This window comes from Danio aesculapii, chromosome 22 (assembly GCF_903798145.1).
Source record: "Danio aesculapii chromosome 22, fDanAes4.1, whole genome shotgun sequence".
NCBI lineage: Eukaryota > Metazoa > Chordata > Actinopteri > Cypriniformes > Danionidae > Danio > Danio aesculapii.
Genome location: NC_079456.1, coordinates 9,471,981 through 9,483,332, shown reverse-complemented (window position 1 = coordinate 9,483,332; position 11,352 = coordinate 9,471,981). Strand labels below are relative to the sequence as shown.

Below are 11,352 nucleotides of genomic sequence, written 5' to 3'. Positions count from 1 at the left end.
GGTTCATTCCACTGTGGCGACCCATGAGTAATAAAGGGAATAAGCCGAATAGAAAATACATTTGGCTATTTAATTTGTGACATTTAATGTATAAATATTAGACCAAAAATAAAATAATGCATTGCCAGCTATAATTTTTTTTGTATTTGGTTGATTTTAAAATGTTTTTGGTTCAAAAATACTGTTGTGAGTGCTTCACACACATTAATCATCAGAGAATTGTCGGAAACCTTTCCCAAACACTTTTTGGTTGTAATTAAATTGGAGAAAAATAAAAAAAATGTATTACATTGCATATTATAGCATAATATTTATTTTATTTAACACTTTTTCCCCATTTAGAATTCTGACAGTCCAAACAAACAGGCCTTATTGAAAGTTTACAGATTGTTTACATGTTAATTAAATGTTAACTTTTATTTCACACTAAATATCCCTTCGATGTTTAGTAAACCACTCGACTGTCTCAGCAGATATCACGTAATGTTACATTGTTACAAGCATGTTTTTTTTTGTGAAAACATATAGATATCATAATTTGCATAAGTGTTAGATTAGAATTTCAACCCCAGGTTAATAAAGGGACTAAGCCGAAAAGAAAATGAACGAATGTAATAAAAATAATTATAAATAATTCAGTTGCAGGCGGTTCATTCCTCTGTGGCGACCCCTGATTAAATGAATGAATAGGTTGCAACATGGTGAAATTAGATGAACTGTAAGGCTATTGGCAAATAGTTCATAAGGAAAAATTGGTGATTTTCTATCAAACAAATACAGCAAAACTAGTTTGAAATGCATGCTGAGCAAGACAGACGGGTTATTATCCATGAAAATGTTCGGTCTTTAATAACTTTGCTGGATATTACAATTAATTCTTTGGTAAAACTGAAAATACAAAAGAAATGGCATGAATGTAACAAACAAGACATCGATTTCAGAACAGTCCATTCAAGTATTATACATAATATGTAAATTAAAAACAAATAATTAAACAATATATAAAAATAAACTCCTTAAGGTATAAAAAAACTGTATATTTACATCAAAAAGTGCTGCAAAAATAAACACAGCAACATCCACGCAGTCTATCTGTGAAATAAAACAATAATGCCACAAATAACCACCAGATGGCAATACGATCAGTCAGCAAAGGGTTAAAAACCAAGCGTCCATCAGATCATTCCTGTGAATGCATTTAACCTGGAATTACCTCCGACCGGCATAACAGACACATCATCGCCACCTAGTGAGCTGTTGCGACATCATCATAATCATCAGCCTGCCCTGATACCGTCTGCAGTCTCCTCTTCTGGTAAGATCTGCTGGATCTGACATCATAAACCAGCACAGCAATAACAGCCACGCCCACCACAGCAGAGGCAACCAATCGGATCACGGTTTCAGTAAAGCCACAACAGTGAACGCGGTCTGAGGAAAGACAAAAACACCTCTTAATAATTAAAGTTTAAGACAGACACATTTGGGAGATTTCTAATAGAAGCAGTACCTGAACATGACTGACAGAGTGTGTGGATGTCCAGATGTGTGGTCTGGTTGCTGATAGTGTTGTTGATCACACAACTGTAGGTGTTTTTATCCTGATATTCCACCTCCAGAGGTAGAGAGAGACTGATGCGGAGATCAGACACACTGATGCTGGACAATACACTGTTTCCTTTGTACCAGGAGAGACTCACAGCGCTCACATTCAACACTGAACACAACAGTGAGCAATTCTGGAGTGATGAAGATGAAGGACATTGTGGAGAATCTGTGGCGATGATGGGAATTGGCAGAGGAGCTGGAAAACATGAGAGATTGAGAAAATACAGATGACAGTGTTGTTGCTTTAAAGGGCACCTATGGTAAAAAAAATCTACTTTTCAAGCTGTTTGGACAGACATATGTGCATGTATGGTGTTTAGACCGTCATATTGGGGTGATATAAGCACACCCAGTGCTTTTTTTTTTCAATTTAACAACATAAAAAACGGTGGACCAATTGGAGCTGTTTTCAAATCGACCGCTACCTGACGTAGGAGAGCGGTCCCCCCGCCCACCAATATTGATTGACAGGCACGTCATCATATCCTCAGTTTGTTGATTCACGTCCGCCATTTTCAGCGTGAGTCGAAGCGATATCACTAAAGGAACACGCTAGCTCTATTTTTAGATGCAAGGCTCATTGGGCTCAACACAAGATCAATATTCTCCACATTATCGCTCTAATCGGAATTATTGGTTGTATCTTTAGGTAGGTTTGCAAACATGTGTATTTCTCATTGAGTCTACCTTATACTTCAGCCGTTAGCATTTCTCGCGATCCCAGAAGCTCCCTGTGATCTTAACTAGCATGCGTTTTAGAATTCTAAACATCGGTTTCTATCAGGGTACACTCAAGTCGACGGCTGGGCGCCGCGGACCGCTGTAGAAACCTATGTTTAGAATTCAAAAATGCGTGGCGCGACGATTCGGGACACTTCATGCTTCTGGTGCGCCACAGAGAGTGTCTGGTGTGCCGTGTCGCGGCTTCGAGCGGCGCATCCGGTGCCTCATTTAAAGTTAATTCAGTGTGCGTGGTTATTAGTTTCGGTGTACAAGCTCGGCACTTGAAACTAGCACACAGTTGGCTGTAAAACTGTACAAAGACACATATGATTTTGTACTCTCTACTTGGTCTGTGTCAGAGTCGTACATGTACGACTGAATGGTGATCATTTCTCTGTCCTTCTTCGTCTGCCTGTCTCTGTTGCAAACGCAGAGCGGGTGAGCTCATGGCCCCGCCCCCTTGTTACGTTGGCGGGAAGCCGAAACTAATTTACATGTGAAGCAACACACCCATAAATCAGCGAACTGTGGACACGCCCCCAACCTGACACTTTTTAACACATTATAATAAAACATCTGAATTGTGTTTTAAACTGAACCTAAACCGGCACACTCAGAAGAACCAAAATATTAATATTAAATCATAAAAAAGAGGTAAACTATGTGCCCTTTAAATAAACTATCTAGTATTTCACAGATGTCTTCTCTCTCTATTTCTTATCTGATAGGAACACCTAAACTGGCAGTGTGGAAAACACAGATAAAATAAAGGTTTACAAATAGCCAGTGATCAGTTGGCATTTTAAATTTTTTTCTTTATTAGGTTTATCTTAGGTCAGACATTAAAATGTACATGATATTGATACACTTTTTACAAATGAATGTTCAAGTAAGCATTCACAGAATGCACAGAAGTGCACAGAAGTTTACTGTATGAGAATGGTGATATTGGTGTTATCTATCAGTCAGAAATTAGTCAGTTCGTTGAGTGGTGTGATAGAAATAAGCTAAAAATAAATACTGAGAAAACAGAAGAGTTAGTATTTGACCCAAAATGTATAGGTGACCATCGTCAAGTGGTTGTACATGACCATCCTATTATTCAGACAGAAACCTATAAGTACTTGGGCATTTACATCGACAGTTCTTTCACATGGAAAACACACATCGAGTGGGTTTGTTCTCGTTTACACCAGAGATTGTACTTTTTGCGGAGGTTGCGTCTTTTTGGAGTTAACAAGAAACTCATGTTGTTTTGTAAAGCAGTTCTTGAAAGCATTGTTAGATATGGTATCACAGTGTGGTTTGGCAACCTATCTGTTCAGTGTAAATCTAAATTGATGCATCTCTTAAAGACAGCATGGAAAATTGTTGGGCACGATGAATATTTTAATCCTCGAGTTTTATATGAGAATTGTGTCCTCAATCAGGTGGAAAGGATTGTAAACGATCCAACTCGTTTTTTGTTTCCTCATTACGAACTGCTTCCCTCTGGTAGAAGATATAGAGTCCCAAAGTGTAGGTTAAACCGTTATAAGAAATCCTTTGTACCTGTGTCAGTGGGTTTATTTAACAAGAGTCTATCTTAATTACCATTATAAAATTTGTAACTGTTGTATTTTGTATTGTTTTTATTGCTTGTTTTTAGTGAATGTCTGCAGCAATATGGCGATGCCCATAACAAATTTCCTGTCAAGGACAATAAAGTTTTACTACTACTACTACTACTACTACTACATATAGATATACGTACACTGAAAGAAGTGTTGCATACAAAACTGTTGCACATAATTTATTTGTGTCGAGTTTAAACAAGCAAATTCAATTTAATAATGTTCAACTTAATTTGTTTGTTTAAATTCAGCCCAAATAAATTGTTTACAACCACTTAACGTAAAAAAATTGAGTAAATCCAAGGAATCATCTTTGAATATTTTTTTCAGTGTACTGATACAATTCACTAAACAAGAAATTGTCAGGAAAACATAATTATACACTAAATAAGTATACAGTATAAATAAAAGGTAAAATACCACATTTATACACAAAGATATACAACAAAAATAATAAATAAATAAACAAATAAATATATAATACAAAGAAAAGAAACAAAAAGGCAATTAAGATATAGGTGTCTCCTTAAAAAAAAAATGTAGAAAAGGGCTCCAGACTTTTGTCATGATTACCAGCGATCTCTAACCACCAGAGGTCGCTGGTAAGCACTCACTTTCACATGGACTACATCTTATGAACTACAAATTCAGTCATGCCACACACACACACCTGCTCCAAGTCTCCACTGATTGGACTCCCACAGCTGATGCTGCTTCTGGACTAATCACACACACTACTTTAGCAGCACACGCACTCACTTCCTGGCTGAGTCTTGTTTACCTGTAAAGTGACAATTCAACGCGGTTTCCTTAGTCTTGTTTCTCCGTGTTTTGACCCTTGCCAAGTTTGTCTGTTTGTCCATGTTCACTGCCTGCCTTCCGACCTCTCGCCTGTTATAGTGACTACGATTCTGGATTTGCCTCTATTCATCTGTTTGCACCTGTGTTGACCCTTGCCTGCCGACTACCGAATAAACCTGCACTTGGATCCTAACAGTGTCTCTGTCATCCACATGTTAGCTGCTGACTTCTAATTCATAAGAATAAGTCGTCTAGCCAGTAAGGTTGCAAAGGCTACACTATCGACCTGTAATGAATTTAATTCGACATATTCTGACAGTGCTGTTAAGGGGTTTGGGTCTATTGACAATAAAAACACAGCAGAAAAACACCTGAAGACCTGAACACGTTCCCCCAAAAATCAGTTTCAAACACGACCAGAAAGTATGTAACAGTGTGGCTGGTTCGGTTGTAAAGCAAAGGCAAGTAGGGTCAAGATCAGGGAAAATTTTATTCAGTTTAGTTCTAGACCACTGTATTCTGTGCACGACCTTAAATTGAATGAGAGTATGCCTAGCGATTATTGATGATCAATGTATCCTTGCAAGAGTAACATCTCAAATATTTTCTTCAATTGTTAAATTCAGTTCCTCCTCCCAAAAAGCCCTCAGTACATGTGTTGTGGGGGACTGTTTTGTGTTAATAATATTAAATCAGTTGGCACTTCTGTGTGGAGTTTGCATGTTCTCTCCGTGTTGGTGTGGGTTTCCTCTGGGTACTCCGGTTTCCCCCAACAGTCCAAAGACATGTGCTATAGGTGAATTGAATTAACTAAATTGACTAAATTAAATCATAATAAAGTGTATGAGAGTGTGCAAGAGTGTGTGGGTGTTTCCCAGGGTTGGGTTGCCGCTGGAAGGGCATCCACTGCGTAAAACATGTGCTGGATAAGTTGGCGGTTCGATCCGCTATGGCGACCCCAGATTAATAAAGGGACTAAGCTGAAAATGTGGTGCAGTGTGGTGAGTTTTATTTTTGCTTCAGTTCCAGCAAACTTTAGATTTGTGTTTTCCTTTGAAAATAATTTTCTTATGATTTTCATTGGGCAAGTGATTTTTATACATGAATATATTTTTATTTTTGAGCATCTCATTTTTATTATTTATCTTGCAGAACAAAGGAAAAATGTCTATTTTGTTTTATTGTTGACATTTAAAGTTATTTACGAGTTTCAAGTGAGTGACATCATTAGCAGTGGACCGCTGCGCCCGCTCTCTCAGAACCGCATGTGACTGGAGAGAGGAAGGTATGTTTTTGCAGCGCTCTGAAATTAACAGTAAAAATGTGGTTTATTATTGGGAGATTGTCTGCGCCAATAGCCTAGTGGTTAGTGCGTCGACATATAGCATCCAGGTGCTCGTGGCGACCCGAGTTCGTTTCCCGGCTCGAGGTCCTTTGCCGATCCTTCCCCTCTCTCTGCTCCCCACACTTTCCTGTCAGTTAATATTCACTGTCCTGTCATTAAAAAGGTGAAAACCCCTAAAAATATATATATATTATTGGGAGATTTATGCTAATTTTGGTCATAAGGATGTTAGGAAACGGAGGCAAGTGGGTTAGATTTATTTGTTTGCACTTAGCATGTGAATTTAGAAAAAAAATTTCTCTAGCGTTTTCCAAAGTTATTATGTGTTATATCATATAAACTTTGGTGGATTGAGTCTGTGTAACTGTCATTAAGTGTAGTGTATATGTATATGAGTCTATTTGTAATGTCAGTATTAATGTCTGAAAACCGAACCGGTGTATACAAATTGCAGTTGTTTTTAAAGAGGGCAGTATTACAGTTTTTCTTGTTTGCTTCGAGCTGGTTAAAGAAACTAGGATCCACTCCATTTTCCTCATCACTATCCCAGCAGAGCAGAAGACTTGTCTTGCAAATGTGTAAACCTTTTCTCATTGGATTGACACATTGACACCCAAAATTTTTCAAAACAGTTAACACGGATGTCATTCAAGCAGTTCAAACTCTGTTGTTTTAGCTATGGTAACCAAACAGAAACCATCTATTCCTAACTATTAGAAACCATCAAGATTAGTATGAAATCTCTAAAGCAGCGGTTTGACCCTCCTTCACACAAATCTTCCATTAGCAATCATTCTGCAAACCTCATAAAAAAGGTGGTAGGTATTGCCAGCATGGATGGAGGAGGTCATTAGTGGCTATGTCTTATACTCCTTATAGATTTTACTTTATTTTGGTTTACATGTGTTTGCTGAAATATTTACAGTATTTAATTGTTTTTTTGTTTTTTTACAGTATTTCAGTTTACAGTCACAGTTTAAAAAAAAAAGTCATGATTTCAATATATATTTAATCAAAGCATTTCTCATTCTGGATCCAATTCTTTGAAAAAAGGGAAAATTTGTCACAGCCTACACTGAAAGACAACAAACGGCACTGGCTTTAGGCTACAATGTCAAGTAATAGTTCACTGAGTCACACTGAGTTCTGTATTTTGTTGTCTGTTGTGTAATGCTTGATTGAAAAAGCTAATAATTGTTTGCAATTTGTGTTGTTTGTGGGCAAATTTTGCTTTTGTTGCATGTTTTAAATGTTTTGGCACAGTTAGAGCCTTTTGCAAGCAAAATATGTCATTTTGACCATGAGTGCCGCTGTTTAGGCCTGTATTTTAACTGTTTTGAAAATCTAGAGTTTCAGTTGACGACTGCAACCATTTTGGCCCGTTTCCACTAAGTGGTATGGTACGGTTCGGTTTGGTACGCTTTTATGGCCGTTTCCACTGTCAAAAATCGTACTGAACCGAACCGTACTGTACCACTTTTTCGGCACCCTTTCGAAAGGGTACCAAACACGAGAAAGGGTACCAAAAGGCGGAGCCACAAGCGCAGCTGAATGCTATTGGTTTACAGAGATACGTCATTCGCTTACGCAACAAGCCAGAATGAAAACATAAAACCCGCCATGTTTAAAATACACAGCGAGAGATTATAGCGGAATCACATATACATATAATAACGAGGCATGGTCGATCTGGGCTCAAACAAACCTTGTCGTCGTCTAGTTGAACAGCCACAAAGCCAGGAAGCCACGCTCGCGCGCGTCTAACATGATATCTGAAATAACAAACTTCTTGAGCTGATGATAATAACCTGCGCTTGATTATTGACGTGCTTTTGAAACGCAATCCTGTCAGATACTGACAAACGAGAGAGTGAAGCGTGAAGAAACAAAGGAGAAGCCGGAAAAAGCAAACATGAACAAAATACCATGTTTAACTAACTTATTATCTTCACCTTTTGGACTAATATGAACCAGGAATGACGGAATTACTCTCTAACAGAGGCTACATGTGCTGCTGAAGATTACAGACACAGATGAGAGGTTTTCACTGACTGTAGGCTATATTTTGTGTTGTTTTGAACCTTAATACAGACGAAATGTCTGCTATACGTAGTTCTTCTGTAGTTGGTAACATATCGGAGACTGTAAGGGGCTGTATGTGTTTATATATGTTCATTTATTTAGTTATTTAATATAATTACAGACGTTACAGTAGGCTGTTTCGCACTGTCATTGATCTGCAGTTATAATCAACTCATGTTCATTAAAAGTTAGTAATAAACATTTCTACACAAGTATTTGTGTATGAAGCGCCTGTTTTGTGAGAAGTGCTTCTCATATGATATGTAAGTGACCCGTACAGCTTTATTGTAGACATTTCCTTGAGCTAGAATGACGTCGACTGAAACTTTCTGTCATACACCACGCCCACCAAAAGGTACCCTTGTTAGTGGAAACGCAAGCCTGATAAAGTTGACCCGTACCAAACCGAACCGTACCGTACCGTACCAGTCAGTGGAAACGACCTTGCATCCTTCAGCTGGAGTGCAGTGAGTGAAGGAGCATATGTTAATTTTCTGTCCTGTCAATAAACTACAGACTTGCTGATCCAAAAAAGGTCTGGTGTCAGTTGTCATTTGTAGTGCTGGGTGAGACATGCCACAAATGAATGAATGAATTAGCCAGTGATCCTGCACAAACACTGAAGTGGTTAATAGCAGGAAGGTTAAAGATTTAGTTTGCATATTATATTTGCATATAAAGCTGACAATTTATGTGGTGTTGGTGAAATATGCTGTTTAAATGAAGTGTTATGTGGGGTACATGATGAACAGCTTTGTAATTTTTTTGTTTTTGGGGAACTTGTGTAAATTAATGATTATATCATTTTAGAACGTGAAGTAAATTGTACAAAACAAGTATTGTTAAACCTCTCTCCTTCTCTTTTTTAGGTGGCTGTTGCATGAGTCATTGGTTAATATCTCACCACAACCAAAACACACACTGGTGCCAAATAGTATGCATTAGAATCAGACATTATATACCTTATATTGAACATTATATGCATTAATATAATCGCTGAGATACCTGGACAAGGTTGACAGAGTGTGTCGATGTCCAGATGTGTGGTCTGGTTGCTGACGGGATTGTTGACCACACAGCTGTAGGTGTTTTTATCCTGATATTCCACCTCCAGAGGTAAAGAGAAGCTGCTGCTGAGATCAGACACACTGTCTCTGGAAAATAAACTGTTCCCTTTGTACCAGGAGAGACTCACAGCGCTCACATTCAACACCGAACACACTAGTAAACACTGGGATGCTGCTGAGGATGATGGTGAAGATGTTGATGAAGAACATAGCGAATAGTCTCTGGTGATGACAGGAATGGGCAGACGAGCTGGAAGGTAACATTATAAGTTGAGTTTTTAGACATTTAATGTGTTGGTGACAACAGTTTAACATGTATGTATGCTCACCATAGACAGAAACATTGAATGTTTTCGTTGAGACTGTGGAACTGATGATCTGTAGCTGATAAAGCCCAGCGTGCTCAGTTCTGATGTTTCTGATAATCAGAGATCCAGTTTCGTACTGTGCCGTCAGTCTACCACTGAATCTCTCGTCAGTCTTCATTATCTCGTAGTCTCTGTTTTTCTTATTGAACTTTGCAATGATTGTCCCTTGCAGTCCAAACCTCCAAAGCAGCTGCTCATCTCTGTGTATCTCGGCCGGTAGAGTGACCGTATCTCCCTCCAACACCAGTTTAATTTCATTTGTCTCCACACCAAACACACCTGGAGAACATTGGGACATGACTTGTTACTGAACTGCAGATTATTTAAAAAGTCATCTGAAATTAGCATTTTGTCCTATGTTTGTGTTTATTTATTTCACTTTAAAGGTGATAAAATAAAATAAAAGTGAAATCACTGTTTATAAACACTATAAGCCCGAAAAAAAGCTAATTTTAGAAGAAAAATACTGACGGATTTTAGAGGCTTTTGTGTCTGAACTTTTCATTTAGTCCAACCTGGTTTTGTTGGGCATAGCTATTGTCGAAAATAACTACCTTTATTTACGTTTTCCCCCAGAGTAATAGAAACCCACATTCAGATGTGTTGCATCTTCTATAAATATACTAGGTTGGCTTTATGAATCCACATTATAAAAACAGAAGCCATAAAAAACATGAATAACTTACCAGATCGGCGTTCAAAACAGAAACAGAACCAAACGAGTGCGCAAAACATCTTCCTCCACGGAGACATCGCTCAACGTTTCAGGAAAAAACTACGGCAATAAACACGAATGTCCAAAACATTTACGCTATCCAATTTTAAAGACTAAATCTATTTAGCTGAGGCTTTTATAGCCTTCGTGGTCTTTAAGCTACAAGCGGAATAACGCACGACGAAACTTTCAGTCAGATGAACTCTGCGCACCCTCGTGCGCGTGCCTGTGAGCGCGGTCATGTTTTAGGTTTCCTGACCATGTTTCTTCTGACAACCTGTCTATTACATTTTTATGATATACTGTCAATGCAGTTACAATTAAATGCGTCAAATCCACCAGGGAAAACATCGAAATGTTTTATCTATCTATCTATCTATCCATCCATCCATCCATCCATCCATCCATCCATCCATCCATGTCTGTCTGTCTGTCTGTCTGTCTGTCTGTCTGTCTGTCTATCTGTCTATCTATCTATCTATCTATCTATCTATCTATCTATCTATCTATCTATCTATCTATCTATCTATCTATCTATCTATCTATCTATAAACTGTTTGTATCTATCTATCTATCTATCTATCTATCTATCTATCTATCTATCTATCTATCTATCTATCTATCTATCTATCTATCTATCTATCTATCTATCTATCTATAAACTGTTTGTATCTATCTATCTATCTATCTATCTATCTATCTATCTATCTATCTATCTATCTATCTATCTATCTATCTATCTATCTATCTATCTATCTATCTATCTATAACTGTTGTATCTATCTATCTATCTATCTATCTATCTATCTATCTATCTATCTATCTATCTATCTATCTATCTATCTATCTATCTATCTATCTATCTATCTATCTATCTCCATTTCTATCCAATGTTCTATCCATCATTCCATCCATCCCAGCAAGCAATAGCCGTAATTTCACCAGCTAGGTGAAGTATAGACCAGATCTGGCCCGGCTATGTGTAACCCAATTTTAGCCCAAATAACCTTAAATTTGGTTGCATGTTGTT

At 37.8% G+C, this 11,352-nt stretch overlaps 1 protein-coding gene across 1 annotated transcript; it reads right to left on the bottom strand.

Annotated features, from left to right (window-relative positions):
• Nucleotides 1-339: 339 nt before the first annotated feature.
• On the bottom strand, nucleotides 340-10,676 carry LOC130216361 (SLAM family member 9). The gene is made up of 5 exons (XM_056448251.1): nucleotides 10,294-10,676; nucleotides 9,569-9,886; nucleotides 9,178-9,489; nucleotides 1,511-1,804; nucleotides 340-1,431 (listed from the first exon to the last, which is right to left on the bottom strand). Exons 1-5 carry the CDS (start codon nucleotides 10,358-10,360, stop codon nucleotides 1,247-1,249), a joined length of 1,176 nt encoding a protein of 391 aa, XP_056304226.1. The 5' UTR covers nucleotides 10,361-10,676; the 3' UTR covers nucleotides 340-1,246.
• Nucleotides 10,677-11,352: the final 676 nt, after the last annotated feature.